Here is a 23878-nt window from a genome sequence, read left to right as displayed (position 1 = left end):
TTAATTTGTAGGTGTGGCCAAAGGACCAGACAACTTTACCAAGGAAGGCTAATCAATTAGATGGCAAAGAAAATAATGCTGATACTTCACAGAATGTTAAGGTAAGTTTTCAGTAGAATACCACCTTCTGGTGGTGTAGTTGGTTTGTAATAGGATATAAAGTAAATATGGGTAATGTTGAAAGCGAATTTTTTGAGTATCCTGTGAACAGTTATCAGGACACACAGTAAATTGCTGACACTGTGATTAAAACAAAATTATTAAGGTGCAGCATGTGTAGGATAGGGGAATATTGTTGTGCCTCAGTATAATTTAAACTAGCGGACGATGATTATATGGATGACTGGGTGCCATTGATAGAAGTTGAAAGAAAGTTTTGGTTGAAGCTTGTAAACTTTGCAATAAGGGAGAAGAGTACTTTTGAATGGTTTTTCTTTTGGACATAGTCATAGATTGTCAGATGAAGTAGCTATGGTGTTGAATGTAGGTGATAGACTGTGCAAGGTTTTGTTCCACCATCATTCTAACATACAGAAGCTGGACTACTTCAGAGCAAGGTTTGGGCTGTACAAGCAGCAAGCGAGTAATAAATAATATCGTTTGGATAGATATCAACTCAACAAATCTGTGGTGTCTCATAACCATTTATGATTTGTTATTGTGGAACACTTGCACCATTTTAGTACAATAATAATTCAATAATGATGTGACTACATAAGAAGGTAGTTTTAAATTACTGAGTGACTATTCTGGGCAAAAGGTCCCCCTGTAGTAGCCAACAGACAAGTTCAAAATGAAATGATATTTAGGAAAAGAGGCACACACATGCAGTATAATGTGGATCTAAAATTCATGTTCCCTTCCATTAGGGAGTAATGTTCCTTAATTATAGTTGTAGGATTCCTTGTTCGTACCTGCAAAGAATGTGAGTGAACTTAAGTTTGTGAAAAATTCATAAAACTTATTAAATAGGCATCCTTCTATAGCGGTCACATCATCTGCATGTAGACGATCCTCTTGGCAATGGATGAGTCACAGTATTATTCAACTTAATATTCCCCTTTTAGCAATTCTATCAGCAGTTATTGCTTTAATGACTGCAAAGTTCAAAGTAAAATTCATTCTCTATGTCTGCAATTATATGTGGTAGTAACAAAGTAGGAAAAGATAGATTGCTACTTACCATAAAGAAGACATGTTAAGTTGCAGACTGTCACAATTAAAAGGCACTTACATAAAGCTTTCAGCTACAGCCTTCATCAGCAAAAGAGAAACATGCACCATTCATACATGCACACCTCATGCACACATGACTCCCAGCTTCAGCATCTCGGGTCAGAAGACAACTAACACATGGAATGCAAGCAGCAATCTGTAGGGGGTGGGGAAGGAGAAGGGATAGTAATGTACTGGTGGGGAGAGAGACGAATGCTGTCGAGCAGAGTCTGCATGGACTAGAATGCCAATAGATACAGGATAAGGAGGTTGTGGGGCTGGGAAGTGGAGAAGAAAGAAGAGGAACAAGAAAATATGGATGGTGCATTGACAGAGGGTGGCAAACAAAGAAGGTGGATAATGAGAATGGGGAATGGGGAGGAGATGATAGGACAGAGGGGTGGAAACTGTTGGGTGGAGGGTGTGTGGATAGTATGTAGCCACACTTTAAGGCCGGGATAGTTATGGGAGCGGAGAATATGTTATAAGGATAACTCCCATCTGCGCCGTTAAGAAAAGCTGGTGGTGGAGGGTATGATCCAGATGGCTCGGGTAGTGAAGCAGCCATTAAAATCAAACATGTCATGTACAGCTCCACGTCATGCCACAGGGTGGTCTACTTTACTTTTCGCCAGTTTGGCAGTAGCCATTCATACAGGTGGACAGCTGGTTGGTAGTCATACCAATATAAAAAGCTGTGCATTGATTGCAGCAGAGATAGGTAAATGACATGGCTGCTTTCACAGGTGGGCCAGCCCCTGATGTGGTAGGATAAAGCTGTGACAGGACTGGAATAAGATGTGCTGGGTAGGTGGATTCGGCAGGTCTTGCGCCTGTGTCTTCCACAGGGATATGATCCTTGTGGAAAGGGGTTAGGATTTAGAGGAGCATAGGGCTGAACTAGGATGTTGTGGAGGTTGTGTGGGCGACAGATCACCACTTTAGGAGGGTTGGGATGTATCTCAGGTAGGATGTTGCTCATTTCAGAGCATGATAAGTGATGAAGGGGTACTCCTTTGTGGATGGTCTTGGGAGTAGTGGAAGGGTTGGGGGTGTGAGGGAAAATGACATGGGAGATCTGTTTGCAGACTAGTTCTTGGGAATAGTGCATGTGTGAAAGCCTTATTAAGACTCTCAGCATACTGAGCAGGGTGTTCTTGTCACTGCAGATATGCCATCTCCGGGTGGCCATTGGGGCACTGTGTGTCTGCAATGACAAGAATGCCCTTGCACAGTATGCTGATCATCTCGCCAAGGCTTTCACGAACAGGCAATATCCCCCAGACCTAGTCCACAAAGAAATCTCCCGTGCCATTTCCGCTCACACCCACAATCCTCTCACCATCCCCAAGAACCAGCCACAAAGGAGTGTCTCCTTTGTCACTCAGTACTGTCCTAGACTGAAACAGCTGAACCATGTCCTTTGCCAAGGCTTTGATTACCTATCATCATGCCCTGAAATGAGGGACGTCCTACCCAAGATACTTCCCAACCCTCCTAAAATGGTGGTCTGTCACCCACACAATCTCCACAATGTCCTAGTACAGTCTTATGCTACTTCCAATCTTAACACCTTCCCACAAGGTTCATATCCCTTGGAAGACACGGATGCAAGACCTGCCCAATACAACCACCCAGCACTTTTTGTTCTAGTCCTGTCACAGGTTTATGCTACCACATCAGGGGCCGGGCCACCTGTGAAAGCAGCCGTATCATTTACTGGTTCTGCTGCAATCATTACACAGCTTTCATATTGGTGTGACCACCAACCAGCTGTCCAGCAGGATGAATGGCCACCACCAAACTGGCCAAGTGTAAAGTAGACCACCCTGTGGCACAACATGCAGCTGACCGTAACATGCTTGATTGCAATGACAGATTCAGTGCCCGAGCCATCTGGATGCTCTCGTCCACCACCAGCTTTTCTGAACTGCACAGATGGGAGTTATCCTTACGACATATTTTCCGCTCACATAATTATCCCAGCCTTAAAGTGTGGTAATGTACTGTCCTCACCCCCACCATCCAACAGTTTCCGCCCCTCTGTCGTGACATCTCCTTCCCATTCTCATCTCCCACCCTCTTTGCTTGCAGCCCTCTGCCAATGCACCCACCCATCTTTCCCATCACATCTCCTTTTTCGCTCCTTTTTTTCTACACCTCCCTGCCCCATAACTTCCTGATGCTGTGCCTGTTGGCATTCTGGTCCCTGCACACTCCACCAGACAGCATTTGTCTGTCTCGTCAATCATACGCTACTGTTCCTTCACCTTCCCTGCCCCCTCCAGATTGCTGCTTGCCAATGTGATGGTTGCATTCCAGCTCAAGATGCTGGAGTTGGTGGTCATGTGTACATGAGGGGTGCTTGCTTGTGTGTATGAATGGTGTGTATACCCCTTTTGCTGATGAAGACTGTGGCAGAAAGCTTTATGTAAGTCTCTGTTAACTGTGCCTCTCTGCAATTTAAAGTGTCTGCTTTACAGTAAGTGGCAATCTGTCTTTTCCTACATTGTTGATGTTCCCATTTGGACTTTCCTTGGTTTCATTTCGTAGTAAGGATGGTTAACATTAGGCGTCAGCAGAACATCACTGTCAGATGGCGATGTGTATTGATAGAATGTCGACATAGTGTAACATCATGCTGCTTAGCCCGGTACTGAAAAGTGACAGTGAAAAGTTGTAACATACAGAAGTACAGAGATGATGGGGGTGTATGAATTGCCACACAGATTACTGGCAAAATTCATCATAAATATTCACATTTATTTGTTTGGGAAAATACGTTCATGCAGGCACATTACACAGTTTTCAGAAGATAATAAATATTGCCTTTTTACTTATTCTTTGTAGTTTCAAACAACTAAATAACGTTAAGAGAACTGTCTTTTTCTTCTTCAGAAGAGCTGACTTTTTCACTGTTGAAGACAATTTTTTTTAATTATAATCATTATTTCTTCTATTTGTAATCTTATTTATGCTCAATGGAGGCTTTTCTTTGTGCAGTTATTGTAAAATTTAAATCATTTCTCACTTTCAGATATTTGTTGTCTTCTGAGGAAGAACTCTCATATCCATGTCCTCATGTAACCTACTTATTATGTCACAAAAGAAAGCAAACAATAAAACAGAGATGGACAGCCAAACACACAAAATCCACTACTGTAAAGTGAGCTAGAGCATTGAAAATAGGTTAACTTCTTATGTTGCAGACACCACCACCATTTTACTGTGGTGTTGGAACTTTCTTCCCTAGAATCCTCAGTGGTGACATTTCATTCCATTTTGTCGATGGCCTATGCAAATACCACTGTTTGAGATGCATCATGGAATGATTTGACACTGTGTTCAGTTCTCTGACATTCAGTGTGAATTAGGTTGTAATTGATGTTCATGGCAAACATAGAAAAAGTTTGTGATCAAAGGTATCCGGACACCTGGCTGAAAATAACTTATAAGTTCATGGCGCCCTCCATGGTAATGCTGGAATTCAATATGGTATTGGTCCACCCTTAGCCTTGACGACAGTTTCCAATCTCGCAGGCATACATTCAATCAGGTGCTGGAAGGTTTCTTGGGGAATGGCAGCCCATTCTTCATGGAGTGCTACACTGAGGAGAGGTATTGATATAGATCGGTGAGGCCTGGCACAAAGTCGGCATTCCAAAACATCTCAAAGGTGTTCTATAGTATTTAGGTCAGGGCTCTGTGCAGGGTAGTCCATTTCAGGGATGTCATTGTCATGTAACCACTCCATCACAGGCCTTGCATTATGAACAGGTGCTCGATCTTGTTTAAAGATGCAGTCACCATCCCTGAATTACTCTTCAACTGTGGGAAGCAAGAAGGTGCTTAAAACATCAATGTAGGCCTGTGCTGTGATAGTGCCATGCAAAACAACAGGGGGTGCAAGCCCCCTCCATGAAAAACATGACCACACAATGACACCACCGCCTCTGAATTTTACTGTTGGCTCTACACACGCTGGCAGATGATGTTCAGCAGGCATTGACCATACCCACACCCTGCCATCGGATCGCCACATTGTGTACTGTGATTCGTCACTCCACACAACATTTTTCCACTGTTGAATTGTCCAATGTTTATGCTCCTTACACCAAGCGAGGTGTGATTTGGCATTTACCAGCGTGATGTGTGGCTCATGAGCAGCTGCTCGACCATGAAATCCAAGTTTTCTCACTTTCCACCTAACTGTCAACGGCCTTGCTGTGCTGGTACTGCTAATGGCTGAAAGCAAGGGGAAACTACGGCCGTAATTTTTCCCGAGGGCATGCAGCTTTACTGTATGATTAAATGATGATGGCGTCCTCTTGGGTAAATTAGTCCCCCATTTGGAACTCCAGGCGGGGACTACTTAAGAGGATGTCGTTATCAGGAGAAAGAAAACTGGCGTTCTACGGATCGGAGCGTGGAATGTCAGATCACTTAATCGGGCAGGTAGGTTAGGAAATTTAAAAAGGGAAATGGATAGGTTAAAGTTAGATATAGTGGGAATTAGTGAAGTTCGGTGGCAGCAGGAACAAGACTTCTGGTCAGGTGACTACAGGGTTATAAACACAAAATCAAATAGGGGTGATGCAGGAGTAGGTTTAATAATGAATAGGAAAATAGGAATGTGAGTAAGCTACTGCAGACAGCATAGTGAACGCATTATTGTGGCCAAGATAGATACGAAGCCCACACCTACTACAGTAGTACAAGTTTACATGCCAACTAGCTCTGCAGATGACGAAGAAATTGAAGAAATGTATGATGAAATAAAAGAAATTATTCAGATAGTGAAGGGTGACGAAAATTTAATAGTCATGGGTGACTGGAATTCAGTGGTAGGAAAATGGAGAGAAGGAAACGTAGTAGGTGAATATGGATTGGGGCTAAGAAATGAAAGAGGAAGCCGCCTGGTAGAATTTTGCACAGAGCACAACTTAATCATAGCTAACGCTTGGTTTAAGAATCGTGAAAGAAGGTTGTATACATGGCAGAACCCTGGAGATACTAAAAGGTATCAGATAGATTATATAATGGTAAGACACAGATTTAGGAACCAGGTTTTAAATTGTAAGACATTTCCAGGGCCAGATGTGGACTCTGACCACAATCTATTGGTTATGACCTGTAGATTAAAACTGAAGAAACTGCAAAAAGGTGGGAACTTAAGGAGATGGGACCTGGATAAACTGAAAGAACCAGAGGTTGTACAGAGTTTCAGGGAGAGCATATGGGAACAATTGACACAAATGGGCGAAAGAAATACAGTAGAAGAAGAATGGGTAGCTTTGAGGATGAAATAGTGAAGGCAGCAGAGGATCAAGTAGGTAAAAAGATGAGGGTAACAGAAGAAATATTTAATTTAATTGATGAAAGGAGAAAATATAAAAATGCATTAAATGAAGCAGGCAAAAAGGAATACAAACGTCTCAAAAATGAGGTCAACAGGAAGTGCAAAATGGCTAAGCAGGGATGGCTAGAGGACAAATGTAAGGATGTAGAGGCTTATCTCACTAGGGGTAAGATAGATACTGCCTACAGGAAAATTAAAGAGACCTTTGGAGATAAGAGAACCACTTGTATGAACATCAAGAGCTGAGATGGAAACCCAGTTCTAAGCAAAGAAGGGAAAGCAGAAAGGTGGAAGGAGTATATAGAGGGTCTATACAAGGGCGATGTACTTGCGGACAATATTATGGAAATGGAAGAGGATGTAGATGAAGATGAAATGGGAGATACGATACGGCGTGAAGAGTTTGACAGAGCACTGAAAGACCTGAGTCGAAACAAGGCCCCCAGAGTAGACAACATTCCATTGCAAGTACTGACGGCCGTGGGAGAGCCAGTCCTGACAAAACTCTACCATCTGGTGAGCAAGTTTTACAAAACAGGCGAAACACCCTCAGACTTCAAGAAGAATATAATAATTCCAATCCCAAAGAAAGCAGGTGTTGACAGTTGTGAAAATTACTGAACAATCAGTTTAATAAGCCACAGCTGCAAAATACTAACACGAATTCTTTACAGACGAATGGAAAAACTAGTAGAAGCCGACCTCGGGGAAGATCAGTTTGGATTCCGTAGAAACACTAGAACACGTGAGGCAATACTGACCTTACGACTTATCTTAGAAGAAAGATTAAGGAAAGGCAAACCTACGTTTCTAGCATTTGTAGACTTAGAGAAAGCTTTTGACAATGTTGACTGGAATACTCTCTTTCAAATTCTAAAGGTGGCAGGGGTAAAATACAGGGAGCGAAAGGCTATTTACAATTTGTACAGAAACCAGATGGCAGTTATAAGAGTCGAGGGACATGAAAGGGAAGCAGTTGTTGGGAAGGGAGTAAGACATGGTTGTAGCCTCTCCCCAATGTTATTCAATCTCTATATTGAGCAAGCAGTGAAGGGAACAAAAGAAAAATTCGGAGTAGGTATTAAAATCCATGGAGAAGAAATAAAAACGTTCAGGTTTGCCGATGACACTGTGATTCTGTCAGAGACAGCAAACGAGTTGGAAGAGCAGTTGAACGGAATGGACAGTGTCTTGAAAGGAGGATATGAGATGAACATCAACAAAAGCAAAACGAGGATAATGGAATGTAGTCGAATTAAGTCAGGTGATGCTGAGGGAATTAGATTAGGAAATGAGACACTTAAAGTAGTAAAGGAGTTTTGCTATTTGGGGAGCAAAATAAGTGGTGATGGTCGAAGTAGAGAGGATATAAAATGTAGGCTGGCAATGGCAAGGAAAGTGTTTCTGAAGAAGAGAAATTTGTTAACATAAGAGTATAGATTTAAATGTCAGGAAGTCATTACTGAAAGTATTTTTATGGAGTACAGCCATGTATGGAAGTGAAACGTGGACGATAAATAGTTTGGACAAGAAGAGAATAGAAGCTTTCGAAATGTGGTGCTACAGAAGAATGCTGAAGATTAGATTGGTAGATCACATAACTAATGAGGAAGTATTGAATAGGATTGGGGAGAAGAGAAGTTTGTGGCACAACTTGACTAGAAGAAGGGATCGGTTGGTAGGACATGTTCTGAGGCGTCAAGGGATCACCAATTTAGTATTGGAGGGCAGCGTGGAGGGTAAAAATCGTAGAGGGAGACCAGGAGATGAATACACCAAGCAGATTCAGAAGGATGTAGGTTGCAGGAGGTACTGGGATATGAAGAAGCTTGCACAGGATAGAGTAGCATAGAGAGCTGCATCAAACCAGTCTCAGGACTGAAGACCACAACAACAATAATGTCATAGTACTTGCAGTGGATCCTGATGCAATTTGGAATTCCTGTATGATGTTCTGGATAGATATCCACCTATTAGACATTACGACCCTCTGCAACTTTCGGTGGTCTCTGTCAGTCAACAGACGAGGTCGGGCTGAATGCTTTTGTGCTGTACGTGTCCCTTCATGTTCCCACTTCACTCTCACATTGGAAACAGTGGACCTATGGATCTTTAGGAGTGTGGAAATCTCGTGTACAGATGAATGACACAAGTGACACCCAATCACCTGATCATGTTCGAACTCCCTGAGTTTCACGGAGAGCCCCATTCTGCTCTCTCACCATGTCTACTGACTACTGAGGTCACTGATATGGAGTACTGGCAGTAGGTGGAATCACAGTGCACCTAATGTGAAAAACATACATTTTTGGTGGTGTCCAAATACTTTTGATCACATAGTGTATCAGTGCAAACAATTTGCTGGGCAGTACAAACAATGTGCCGGACAATCCTACCTTAACTTGTCATTAGTTAGAATTGTAGTAAGCCACCGTGGAAAGTACTTACATCTGTCAGAATGGAGCCAAACACGTCATTTTGCTACATCTGCATGACTTTCCTTAACTATATATCTGTTGTTCTTTTCGACAGCTGTCACATTCATTGTTTGTGTAATTTAGGCAGTATCTTGCTCTTCAGAGTATGCATTTCATTTGAGAATCACATATTAGACTAAGCACTTGATGAAAGAAAACTGAGGTAATAAGTAGGCAAACAGGTAAACTGTGGGTGAACACAGATAAGTTCACAGTGGTTAAGGACATGAAATTAGCAAAGTGATCCATCCAGTTGTAGGTAGATCAGTTCTGCTGTCCCGTGTTGGGTTAAGAAGCAGCCTGTTCCTTATTGGAGAAAGAAGTACTATCACTGTTGTGTATGGATATTGTGACTCTGAAGAGTGCAGCTGTACACTAACCACATAAAATTGTGAACTCTTTCAGATTAAAGGTACACAGGTTATTAACCCTTCGAGCTGGTAGTTACCATGTATGTGTTTAGCCTATTGATACAAGTTTAGGCTTCTGTCTGGTAGTAGAATGCACAGTCTGTATAAATTGATCTGGTGGAAAACACCTTTGTTATGCTTAAAACTCCTGTGATAGTTGACGATGAACTTTTAGTGTTTTACACTTTAAAGCAATTTTCCAATCAGTCCTATACTCATTTTTTTTCTTTCCATTATGCCTTTTTAGTTCATGTTTTTTCCCCAACAAAGGCCTCAATGGTGCATCAGTGCAGACATCCCTACATGTGGATGATGAAGTAATGTTACTTGTTCAGCAGATGGTAGAACAATGCAGTTTTATCAGAGGGAGAGAGAGGGGAAAATCCTCAGGGAACTGTCATTATTTTCTCCACACTGCATAGTGGTTGAGCACTGGTAGCTTCACTAGGTGAAATGTAGGTCACCTATCAACTATAACTGTAATCCATTCATCATAAGAATAAACATGATGCAAACATTGCACTATGTATTCTTCCACATTTGATGGAACCTCATTGGATTTCCGTTTCATGTGAGACTGCAGCCAAGCTGTCTCAAGTACTGTCAAGTACGATAATAAGGGTATGTTTTGTGCTGTGCATTACATGCACATCGACTTAGAGATAATATGGGACAACAGCTTTGCCAGTGCATTTAACTTGGGCAGCACTAGCTGGTCAGCTGGTACAGCTAGACTGCAGTGACATGGCCAGCTGCAGTTCGCACGGCAAAAGCGACAAGAAGAATAGCAGTACAGCTTCGAGTGTCATTTAATTTTTAAGCAGAATGAAATAATACACTGAAAATCTCCCACAATACGCTCCTTAGAAGACTAGATGATAACCACAACACATTATCGTTTTTAGGTAATGTACCATTGTAATTAAAAACAAGTATGATGAAAATTCCTGACTTAACCACACAGTAATTTTTCTGCATAAGCTGTGTGTAACGTAAGAGAGTAATGAAGGATTTTACCATATAGTTAAACATTGAAGCCACTGAAGGTATTATTTACTGGGAATCATCTGGTAATCTTTTAGCTCCTTCCTTATCCGAATCCAAGAAATACATTTCAGTTCTGGAAGTATCACCTGCTACATTGATAACAAGCCTATCAACAACTGAATCCACGAGCCCAACCAGGTGCAGCATATTCTCTTCTTCTTTTATGACGAGCCATTCTATACCTGCCAGTGTTCGGCAGTGACATCTGAAAAAGCTACGTTGCGTTAGTTCCAGTACGTCTGGCAGCTTAACAGTCTGGTTAGTTCTCAAGACAAATCCCTCAGCTTGGTTCCAGATCAGTTCTGTTGGATTCATATTATAATGATACAGTAGCAAATGTAAAACTCCAGCATTTGTATGATGTGCTCGATGCTGTGAAAATGATTGTTTTTCATGTTTCTACAATACTTACTTACCTCAGTGGTCTAAAACTATGGACACAGTCCAAATAAAGAGGATTTGGTTTTTCATTTTTGACTTAACAAAGTAAGTTGTTATGTTTTCTTAATTTAAACAACTTTTATGAACAGTCTTTCATAAAACATCGATAATTAAGAATTTGTATTTGAAATGGAAACAGGAATTTCACGTCCAATATGTAATGAGAAACAATAAGATGTGCAGTTCATAAAAAATGATGATGAGTCTTATAATTATGAATCTAGGTATTTCAAATTAAATGAGGAAAAAAAGTGACATTAGGAAGATTTGAACCAATGCACTAATAACTACTTTTGATTCACGAACCTTTAAGTTACCGACTGCACTACATGTGCGACCATGACTCATTTGCAAGTGCATTATATACAATGCTAGGAAAACTTCAAAGCCGATCATCTCCCTAAATATATGAAAAACATTAAGGCCAGCCTATTTCCTTGCACTTTTTAACCATATTTCATGCAGGTGTTTCACTACGATACAGAAAGTGCCTCAGCCATTTTCATACTGTGCAGTAACAGCACGATAGTCAGAGCACAACGCTGTAGAGGCTGTGACTGTACATGGTTTTTGAAATAAAAACAATGTAGCTAAAGTGTGATTAAGAAAAACATTGATGGCTGTTAATACACTTGAATATCTTAAAGTTTCATTTAACTTAGCTTAGTAATAAGGTATCTAATACATAAGTAGGACCTACTTCCAAGAGCGTAACACCGCCAGTGTACATGTGCTACAGCTTCTGACCAGTCATCACGTTTGTGTTTCTTTACATCAGGTTTATTCTTACGATGAATGTGCGATAGATAAGAATTAGAATGGTGACATCCAAGAAGCTCTACAGGCTTTTTATTTTGTGTGTGCAGGCAGAATAGTGAAATATTCATCATTTAGTGCACTTTTCTTGATGTCCTGGAAATAATAGGAATAGACCATAAAGGGTTTCATTTGTTTTATTCCAGTGGCTCTGAACCAGTTACAGTTTTTCTTGTTAGGATATTCATCATTGCACTTACAAGTGTCTTAGCTTTGAATATATATTTTATATTGTCCCACCTTAATATGCTGTACTTTTGATGACTTGGACCTAATGATTTTCTCTGATACAGGGGAAATCCAGAAAACACATTTTTACATTTACATACATATATACTCTGCAAACCAGCGCGAAGTGCATGACTGATGGTGCATAGCATGGTATCACATTATGCTTTCTTCCCTTTCCTGCTGTGTATGTATTGACTGCTTAAAAGCGTTATACATAATCTCATGTTCACATAGGGTCTAAAAAAGCTCTGGGTTCTTCACTTCCATTGATTTTTGAAATTTTGTAGTTGGGTTGCACAGGATAATAGCATCTATTTTCAAATGTCATTTCAACTTTTTCAACATTTCTGTGGTGCTCTCCCATCAGATAAACCTGGGATCATTCGTGCTGCCCTTCTTTGTAATTGTTCTGTATCGTCTGTCAGTCCTGTTTGGTATGGGTCCCTCGCTATGTGTATGCACAAGTGATGCGTCAGCTGTCTCCTTTGTAGACTGGCTGCATTCTCTCAGTATCCTGACAATGATCTGAAATTTATTACTTGGCTTACCTATTACTAATTCCATTTTGCATCCCTGAAAATTGTTGTACCCAGATATTTGCAGAAATTGGCTGATTCTAACTGTGGATCATTCATTTTGTAATCATTAGATAACACATTTTGTGAAGTGAAGTACATAACTTAACATTTATGTACATCTGAAACAATTTGGCCTTCTTGGCTTTAAAAGCTTTAGAAGATACGATTGAATTTTCCTGCATTTTTTCATCAAGTACTTCATTATAGATAACTACATCATCAGCAAAAAGTCTGAGGTTATTTTTAATTAATATACAACATGAACAGCAAGGGCCCATACAGACTTTCCTGGGGCATACCTGAAGCTATTTGTACATCTGTCGGTGACTCTCCATCCCAGATAACATTGTGCTCCTTCCTACCAAAAAAATATGCAATACAGCCACAAATTTATGACTTCTTCTTTTTCATCATTTTCGTGTTCTTCTTCTTCTTCTTCTTCACTTCATGTAACAGGCATTTTGTATAATACACTAAGAAGAAGAAGAAGAAGACAGTCACAAATTTTGCTCAGTACTCTATAAAATCATTCTTTTGTTAGTAAATATCCCTCTGGTACTGAGTCACATGTTTTTCAGAAGCCAAGAAATATACTACACCCCAGGCTGCCTTGACCCATAGCTTTCAGGGTCTCATGAGAAAATCGTAAGTTGGTTTTTGCATAATTGATGTTTTTGTAATCCATGCTGGTTGGTATGGAGCTTGTCATTCTGTTCGAGATACCTCATGATGGTGGAGCATAGAATATGTTCTACATTCTGACAACATATGGATATCAGTGAAATTTTTCATTTGTGGGGGGCCACAATTGTGTAGAACTTCTTGAAAGAAATTTCTGTCATTTGACTTTAAATAACTGTTTATTTCACACAATCATCATTTCAGATTTATAGCCATTCTCAAGTGCATGTTGAAATATTACAATACACCTGACATGCCTAAGTGACATGTCATCATCGAAGCAACATATTTGTGGTCTTATAAGTCAGTTGTCATATTACAGAGTATGAGTACATATTGAAGATACATAATATGACTGACGTTGTGCACAGTGAATAACCATTAACACACTTATTACTGATGACAGCATCACTTAAGTGGTGTTATTAATCTTAGTTTTCCAAAATTCCTTCACCAAAGAAGATGAAGTAAATGTTCTAGAATTTGAATCAGGAACAGCTGCTAACATCAGTAACTTAGAAGTTGTTATCCTCTGTGTAGAGGAGCAGCTTAAATCGTTTAATAAATACAAGTCATCCAGTCCATTTTGATTCCTATCAGAGTACACCGATAAATAGCCTGATACTTAGCACTCATATACAACTGCTTGCTCAATGAAATATCTACAGAAAGATTATGGAATATATACTCTATTCGAACATTATGAATTACCTAGAAGAAAGCAGTCTATTCACACATAGTCAGTATAGTTTTAGAAAATATTGTTCATGTAAACACAACTAGCACTTTACCGTATTTACTCAAATGTAAGCCGCACTCGAATCTAAGCCGCACCTGAAAAATGAGACTAAAAAAAAAAAAAAAAATCCCGAATCTAAGCCGAAACTGAAATTTGAGACTCGAAATTCAAGGGGAGAGAAAAGTATTAGGCCGCACCTCCAAATCGAAACAAAGTTGGTCCATTGTAATATGAGACACAATTTAGGTCGAATGAATGACGATACAGCTACAGTAGTTTGGTTCGAGTCGTAAGCTTAGCAGTTAAGCTTTACCAGGTAGCCATTGCTATACGTCAGGCGCTCCGTCCGTATTTATACGGGTACCCTTCCTTTTTCACGTGCTTCATCTGGTTTGAATCAATTGCTTATTTTTCTTTGATCTGACAAATGCCGTTCTCATTGTTATAGGTGTTTACGTCACTCTAAGCTGAAAATGCATTATTGGACTGTGTCATGCATTGTTTGTCGCATTCTGATAATGTGTGTTTACGACCTGTCGCCGCTCGCGGCATGGCTTGCTTTTGTGCGTGCTACTGCCGCTTACAATAAATTAAAAAAAAAATAAATAAATAAATAAAAGAGAGGAATTGTCTCATTAGCGAAACAGTGGCAAGAGACTGCTTTTTGTTGTGACTTACACTGCTGCTTTCTTTGATAATAATCAACAAGAACCAAATAACAGACTGCGTAATGCGTATGATAGAAGATGTTCTGAACGAGAGTTTAGCTAAAATTTTTCTCTGTTTGATAATCTTTGCAGACGCCTCTTTAGTACATTACATTCTGCACAGAAATTAGAGTCATCTTAGATTTAAAAATCTCGTCAATTGCTGTGCTTCATTTCTAACTGTATCACTATTAGGCATAAGAGTAGTACGAATATAAATATGACATGCATGATATGTATATTCTTCCGTGTTTGCAGTTGTCTCACACTAGTTTCGTAGTTTATTAGGCAGATAGGATTTAAATGAGATAGCAGCAAACACAAAAGAATACATGGCAAAATGTGTATATTCGTATTATTCTTATGGTGAAGAGAACACTGCATGTGATTCACAATTAATAAAAGTTCTGATTAGCAACCATCTCTTCTCACAGGTAGGAAAAAACTCAGAATATAGAGTTGGCCATATTGACAAACATCCCAAACAGTCTTGCCAGGCGGATTTTCATAGTATATTGAAATGCTACTACATTCGAAGATGAACAATATGGAATTTGTATTTACTTCTTTGGTTAATTTTTTTAATTTATTTACTGATGCAGAGGTTTTGGTGCCAGTATTTAACTTTGTGCCTGCAAAGCATGCCTGTGAAGCTCTACATATATTCGATGGTAGAAGTTAGTTGTGGCGGCACCTACGATCATTTTTCAGAACTTCCGTTTACTTTGCACTCGATTCTAAGCTGCAGGCGGTTTTATGGATTACAAAAACCGGAAAAAAAGTGCGGCTTAGATTTGAGTAAATACAGTATTCATATAAAGTAATGAGTGGTATCAACAGGTGATCTCAAATTGATTACATATTTCTAGATGTGCGAAAGACTTTTGATACAATTCCTCATGAGAGATTAACTGTCTAATCAAATTATGTGCCCATGGAGTATTGCTTCAGTTGCGCAAATTATCAGTTAGGATGAATGGTCATATGCAGAAGGTGTAGATGGACAACACACAATATCCTGTTGCAGAGCACACTCTACACCATGACAATCATGACCTCGGTGCCTGTTCACCACACCTACCATATGAATTCTTCCCCCAGTCACCAGTTTCTCAGAAGTTCGCAGGTGGGAACTAACGATATAAGATGTCCGTGGTTCTCGCCACCCACCTGGCCTTAATTTACTCAATTTCTTTCGTCTCAGCATTTTGTCACAGTAACTACTACTTTCTTCACTCTGTTTTAGTTTTCATTTTCTTACCTGTCTATTTGTGACTGTTCCCCTCCAACCGCTGTTACTTACAATGCACTAAGCTTCTCACTCTTATTAACTCATACATGATGTTTTAGCAGTAATCTCTGTCTTGCTTATTGCCCTGTCTTCCACCTTTAAGCTCTCAGGTTTTCAAATCTCATCCAGTGCAGTCCCCAAGAATCAGTCTTTTCTTCTCATTCTGTTGGGTAAGTCTCTCCTGACCTGCAGTTCTGGGTGACTTTCCTGAACTCTACCCCTTTTCCTAGACCTCTCCAGTCCTTTTTGTTCATCCCTCTTCCTTTCCCTTCAGCCATTCTGCCTGAAGAAGGAGCCACTGGTTCTGAAAGCATGTCTAATTATAATCTTTTATGTTTGTGTTCTGCTGCTTGGTGAGTGGTTTTTTTTATGTATCCAGTTACCTTATTTTCTCAAAAAGAGGAATCATGTAGACAGAGATGTAATACATAATAGTTGAACATTTATTTACGTTATAAGATTCCCAACTCCTGGATGAACTTTGGTTGCTCATTGTTTACATATTTCTTGCAAATAGTATTATCATGAAGACACTTTCTCCACTGTGTTTACAGTCAGTAGCAGAACAACTGGGGACTATTCGCAACTGTCCTTAATAATTATATTAGCCATTTAATAACTTTCCAACAATCAAAATTAAGTTTGCAAAAAATGTTTGGTGTCACAGGCAGGCACAATGAAAATGACTGCCAAAGCATTAAGCATTTGGACAAAAAATTCTTCCCTCTGAAATAGAAAAGACACACCATTCACACAAGTACAACTTGCACACGCATGGCCACTGCTCCAGGTGCTGGAGCCTGACTGCAGCTGTGTCTGACATGAGCAGCAATCTGGCAGAGTGGATGGTGAGATAAGGAGGCGGCATGGTGAAGGGAGTGGGAGGAATAGCATCATACAGGTGAGGCAAGATGCTTGTGCTGTCTAGCAGAGCATGTGGGATCTCCTTGGGGATGGGATAGGGCCATTAGATACAGCATAGGGTGGTCATTCTGAGGGAGGGAGGTGAGGTTAGGGGGGAAGGAGAATGGGAGAGGACAGAAGGGGAAAGGAGATGTAATGGTGTCAGTAGGATAGAATGCCCACGTGGTGCTTGAGTGGGTAGGTGGAGGAGACAGAGATTAGTGAAGGTGAGGCCAGAGAATTTAGGGAAACAGAGGATATGTTGTAGAAGGAGTTTCCACGTGTGCAGTTCAGAAAGCTGGTGTTGGTAGGAAGAATCCTGGTGGCACTAGCTGTGATGTGCTCATTCAAGTAAAGAATATTGAGTTGCACAGAATGTTCAGCAACTGGCTGGTCCAGCTTTCACTTGTCCACAGTTTAGTGATGGCCACTTATGCAGATAGACAGCTTTGCCCACATAGAAAGCTGCACAATAGTTCAGCTTAGTTGGTAAGTCACAAGGCTGCTTTCACAGGTAGCCCAGCCTTTGAAAGGCTTCAAGATTGCTGTGACAAAGCTGGAGTAGGTAGTAGTGGAATGGTGTATGGGATATGCAGGGATATAAGCTGTGAGGCCATAGGTGGAGCAGGGATGGACAAGTATACTGGGTGGACCGATGGGTGGCGGAATATCACTGGGGGGAGGATGCGGGAGGATAATGGGGAGGACATTCCTTACTGCAGGGCATGACAAGAGAAAGTTGAAACCCAGGCAGAGAATGTGATTTAGTTGCTCTAGTCCTGGGTAGTACTGAGTCACAAGAGGAGTGCTTCTTTGTGGCTGGACAGTATACATGTGGGAGATGGTAGGTGACTGGAAAAACTAGGCATGGGAGATCTGCTTCTCTGTATGGTGAGGAAAGTGATTTCATCCTGCAAAGGCCTCGATAAGACCCTTGGGAGGCTTGGAGATGGACTGCTTGTCAGTACAGATGCAACGACTATGGATGTGTAGGCTGGTTTGAAGGGCTTCTTGATATGGAACGTGTGGCATCTGTCGAAATTGAGGTATTGTTGATGGGTGGTAGCTCTGATGTGATCAAATAGGCTTATGTAGCATCCTCGAGGTGGAGGTTAACATTGAGGAAGGTGGCTAGGTGGGTCAAGGAGGATCAAGTGGAGTGAATGGCGGAACTCAGTGATAGAGAGGGTTCTACTGACTGCAGCAGGCATTGCAGGAACACGGTAGTATGTTAACTCGTGTTTTAGTATCCAGTTGCATGGCAAATGTTGGTAAGACATCCTACTGAGTGCGAACCACATGCTGTGATCCATTTCCTACTCATGGAAGGAATAACATCTAGCAAATGAAAATGGTTTACAGCGGAGGAGCTATCAATAGAATGATTGTGTTTAAATGATGTAGAGAGTTTAGTGGAGGGAGAACAAATTTTCATGATGAACAAAAGAGTGGAAGACTTTCCATTTTGACTGGTGAGTTAGTGCAAAAACTGAGGAAAATGTTTTGAAGGCTGCCGATTGACAGTGTTTGCAATGTTTTCATAATGCTTCAGATTTCTCTTATACAAGACGCTCACGGGAACATTAGGATACCAGAAGCTGTACGCAAGATGTGTCTCAAAACAGATAAAAGAGCAGCACAACAGAAATTGAGTCAATAGCACCCATGAATTTCTTGAATGATTTGAATTGGAGGGTGAAGATTTTCTGAGCTCTACTGTGACTGGAGAAGAAACGCTGGATGAATGTGGGTGGGCTCATTACGTGCTTGAGACAAAAAGGCAATACTTACAGTGGCATCAAGCCAATTCTCCATCTGCCAAAAAATTCAAAACCACAATTTTGGGCAAAAAAAACATGGGCTTAGTGTTTTGGGATTGAAAAGGTGTCATTTTAGTCAAATTTCTACCTCACAGGACTACCATAGACGCACAAAGATATAGAGAGGCCTTAAAGAAAAAAAAAAAAAATCTCAAAAGGGGCATTGAAAACAGAAGGTTCCCATGTTGAGAGATTTGGGGAATGATAGTGAGGCGAGTTTTGAGGTTATGAAACTCTATGGGGTTAACAATGGGTGATTAGGGGACAGTGGTCATATCTCGCAGTTGGATGGAGGAGTGAAGATCGCAGAACCACTACCCTGAGTCTATTATTTTCCTCACTACTACCTTCTACATGCTTATTAAAATCCATGAAGCCAACAGCTTAGGACACCATATTTGAGCATTATTGTGCCCTAACAGATAGACTCTCTGCTATCGTGGACTAATACCTCCAGCCTATTACTCATAAGCTACCAACCCATGTGAAAGATGCCACTGATTCTATGCTGTTCTGCTTCATTTATCACATGGTGCCCTGCTTGTCACTATCATTTCAACCTCCCTCTACTCTAACATCCATCCCCAATGCCCATGGCTGTGCTGATATTGAACAGTACATTTCCCAATGCCTGATTGACTTTGGATCTACTGCCTCATCACGGTCAGCATGACTACCGTATTTACTCGAATCTAAGCCGCACTCGAATCTAAGCCACACCTGAAAAATAAGACTCGAAATCAAGGAAAAAAAATTTTCCCGAATCTAAGCCGCACCTGAAATTTGAGACTCGAAATTCAAGGGGAAAAAAAAATTATAGGCCGCATCTCCAAATTGAAACAAAGTTGGTCTATTGTAATATGAGACACAATTTAGGTCGAATGAATGACGATACAGCTACAGTAGTTTGGTTCGAGTCATAAGCTTAGCAGTAAAGCTTTACCAGGTAGCCATTGCTATGCGTCAGGTGCTCCGTCCGTATTTATATGGGTACCCTTCCTTCTCCACGTGCTTCGTCTGGTTTGAATTGATTGCTTATTATTCTTTGATCTGATAAGCGCAGTTTTGTTTGTTATAGGTGTTTACGTCACTCTAAGCTGAAAATGCATTACTGTACTGTGCCATGCATTGTTTGTCACATTCTGATAGTTCGTGTTTACGGCCTGTCGCTGCTCGCGGCATGGCTTCCTTTTGTGCGCGCTACCGCTACCACTACAAGAGAGGAATCGTCTCATTAGCGAAACAATGGCAAGAAACTGCTATTTATTGTTACTTACACTGCTGCTTTCTTTGATAATGATCAACAAGAACCAAATAATAGACTGCGTATGATAGAAGATGTTCTGAACGAGAGCTTAACGAAAATTTTTCTCCGTTTGAAAATCTTTGCAGGTGCCTCTTTAGTACATTACATTCTACACAGAAATTAGAGTCATCTTAGATTTAAAAATCTAGTCAATTACCGTGCTTCATTTCTGACTGTATCACTATTAAGCATAAGAATAATACGAATATAAACATGACATGATATGTGTATTCTTCCGCGTTTGCTGTTGTCTCACTTTAGTTTCGTAGTTTATTAGGCAGACAGATTTAAATGTGAAAGCAGCAAACATGAAACAATACATGGCAAAATGTTTATATGCATATTATTCTTATGGTGACGAGAATACTGCATGTGATTCACAATTTATAAAAGTTCCTATTAGCAACCATCTCTTCTCACAGATAGGAAAAAATTCAGAGCGTAGAGTTGGCCATATTGACAAACATCCCAAACAGTCTTGCCAGTCGGATTTTTGTAGTACATTGAAATGCTGATACATTCGAAGATGAACAATACGGAAATTGTATTTACTTCGTTGGATAATGTATGAAAATGCAGTGGTCGAAGGTCGGGGCGGAGAAAATAGCTCGTCTTTCACTTTTTTTTTTTTTTGTTAAATTTATTTACCGACGCAGAGGTTTTGGCGCCAGTATTTATCTTTGTGCTTACAAAGCATGCCTGTGTAGCGCTACATATATTCGACGGCAGACGTAAGTTGTGGTGGCACCCACCAACTTTTTTCAGAATTTCCGCTTGCTTTGCACTCGATTCTAAGCCGCAGCCGGTTTTTTGGATTACAAAAACTGGAAAAAACGTGCGGCTTAGATTCGAGTAAATATGGTAACTATACCCCAACCCAAAATTACTTCACCTTCGAGACATAACCCATGAACAAATACCCATGGTACAGCAATGGGCACCCTACACCAAACTGTTTACAGGCCATCTACAGATTTCCTTCCTAACCAAACCTCTCAGCTGGTTCAGGTTCGTTGATGACATATTCTTGATCTGGACCAAAGGTGAGGACACCCTATCCACATTCCTCCAGAACCTCAACAACTCCTTCAACAGTCGCTTCACCTATATGAAGATGGTACCATTGGTGATCATTCACCTCTCGAAGAATGGAATTACAATGAAATCCAGACCATTAGCTGCTTACAGGTGTTGATAAATATCAACAGGGACAGTTGAAAATGTGTGCCCCGACTGGGACTCAAACCTGGGATCTCGTGTTTGCATGGCAGTATAGTGGCAGGGGCACTACAAATGTAGCGTGTGGACAGAGAGTTTGAAATGTGAGTCTCATGGGGAGCGTGTCAGAGATAAGTCTCTGCAGTTGTACTATCTTCTGTGTCCTCAGTGGTTCAGTCAGATAGAGCGTTTGCCATGTAAGCAGGAGTTCCCAGGATCGAGTCCCGGTCGGGACACTCATTTTCAACTGTCCCCATTGATATTTATCAATGCTTGTAAGCAGCTAATGGTCTGGATTTCATTGTAATTTCATTCACTTCACCTTGTCCTCTGAAACTCACCATGCCACATTCTTCCATGTTGAACTCCACCTCAGCAATAACTACATCAGTTTCTCCATCTACATCAATCGTACCACCTGCTCATCTAACCAGCACAATATCCTTGTCCATCCCTATTCCACTCCTATTCCCAATCCCTCACCTTGTGGCTCACACCCTTGCAGTAGACATAGGTGTATGATGGTTGTGTCACAAGCACAAGCCTAATTGAAGGCAGTGCTGCCTGTAAAAGCAGCCATACGATATACAAACTAAGCTGCAACAACCGTGCCACTTTATATGTGGGCATGACAGCTAACAAGATGCTTGTCTGGATGAATGTCCACCACCAGCCAGTTGCCAAGAGGCACTGGACCATCTAATTGCTGGATTTTCTTTATCCCAATGACTGCTTCACAGCTGCACAATCAGGATTCTTCCTATCAACACCAGCTTTTTGAATTGCATAGGTGGGAATTCTTCCTGCAACATATCCTTTGTTCCTGTAAACCCTCTGGCCTCACCTTTGCTAGTCCCTGTATCCTTTACCTACCTATCCTGTTATCTGCTTCCACTCCAGTACAACTCACTCCTTCTATCCCACTGCAGCTTCTAGTCTTTTTCCCCTCTGTGCTTCTGTCATCTCCTCTCTTCCTCTCTCTCTTTCCTCTCCCCCCACCCCACACCAAACTCTGCGGTTAGTAGTTCTAGTTTGACCCCTCCACATCCCTGCACACTCCCACAGACAGCAGAGCATCTTCTTCCACCCCTGTCCTTTTATCCTTCCTAATACCAGCCTCCTGCCTCCATCTTATCCCCCCCCCCCCCCCCACACACACACACACACCACAGCAGATTGCTGCTCACATCAGACACAGTTGTAGTCTGCAGGCGGGCTCCAGTGCCCAGAGATAGTGGGCATGAGTGTATTTTGCAGCTGTGCGAACATGTATATTTTCTATTTCAGAAGTAGTTTTTTTGTGTGAAAGCCTAATGTTTTGGAAGTGTTTTTTGTTGTGCCTGTCATGACTAAGTGCTAGCTCAATGCGGCAAGTAGCAGTATGGCCTTTCCATTGTTGTTTTTCCATTCAGGACTTCCCATTGTTTAAAAATTTTGTTAACATTTAATATGAATATCATTGGAAAAGATCAGTCTTCTAACACATTTCTTTTATTGTTGTTTAATTGCATAAATAAACCAACAAGAAACATGCAGAAGTGCACCAAGATTTACTCTATTTCTACTTGCAAATAATTATGCCACAGAATAGGTTTTGGGAATGTTAAATTGTGTGTACAGTAGCACTGTAAATGTTACTGCAGCAACAATAAACACAAGATGTACATACTTGAGTTTACTGCCACTGCAGACATTCTGTGCATTTGAGTACTTACTCAGATTCCTTCCTTGAGGGCTTAAGGATAGCGAGATTTTAAATTTATCATTATGTTTATTTTTTGCTATGGAGTTATAGCATTCATAATGCGAGAGATAATGGAAGGAATCCTGAAATTTTGAAAATTTTCAACCACCAAATGTTAGATACTGTATTTTGTTTACAGTTGTGGTATTGGTTTCTGACAACTTATTTTTGGTGTACTTTATGTTCAGTAAAACACCATTGTCTATATATTCGGATAACTGGAAAGTTGCTTCTCCAGTAAGCTATAAAGGGATTTGTTTCCCTCCAGCAAGTCTTACACGGTTGTTAATTGACATTATGGGTACACACAACAGTCTGTTTTGCCATGTCAACATCAATAAAGTTGATTATCATCTCTTGGCTGAAACATTAACCTAGAGGTGTGAACACAGAATACAGGAATCTGTGGCCATAAGAATTGTTAACCTAATTTGATGGTGCAGCCCAGTGTGTTTCGTTCATCTCTGACCTAAATGTTCATTCCTTCATATTTCTCAAAAGCTTGCTGGTTTCATTACCAAGACTCATTTTCCCAAAATAATGAAGCAATCTTCACTTTTAACTGGGAATATGGATAATGATTTCAGTTGATGACCTCAGACTTCCTATTATTTTTCCACAACACATTGTACCAAAGTGACACAGTGTATCAATGAAACTGGATGTTTATTGTAGCATGCAAGTAAAAACATGAGTCATCAAGTATGGCCCTTTAACTTCACACACAAATAAATCAACATGGTGCCCACTCGGTTTTCCCCTTTCAGCCTATCGTAGGAGAGGGCGCGTGACGTAATAGTAGAATTTATACTATCGTACTGTGGAAATATGTAGTTTAGTTGATGCACTGTATTAAAGATCTAAAAACATCTCTTTTTTATTTTATATTGTGAAA

General features: G+C 40.6%; 1 protein-coding gene across 1 annotated transcript in view; it reads left to right on the top strand.

Annotated features, from left to right (window-relative positions):
* LOC126483951 (zinc finger protein Xfin-like) overlaps nt 1-23878 on the top strand; it is a 345327-nt gene that overhangs the window by 209055 nt on the left and 112394 nt on the right. Inside the window, exon 10 of the mRNA XM_050107239.1 lies at nt 12-101. Coding sequence (XP_049963196.1) covers nt 12-101 — 90 coding nt within the window. The remainder of the gene's footprint in view (nt 1-11; nt 102-23878) is intronic.

Source organism: Schistocerca serialis, chromosome 6 (assembly GCF_023864345.2).
Source record: "Schistocerca serialis cubense isolate TAMUIC-IGC-003099 chromosome 6, iqSchSeri2.2, whole genome shotgun sequence".
Classification (NCBI taxonomy): domain Eukaryota; kingdom Metazoa; phylum Arthropoda; class Insecta; order Orthoptera; family Acrididae; genus Schistocerca; species Schistocerca serialis.
The sequence above is the reverse complement of the archived record's forward strand: the minus strand, read 5'-3'. Positions and strand labels throughout refer to the sequence as shown.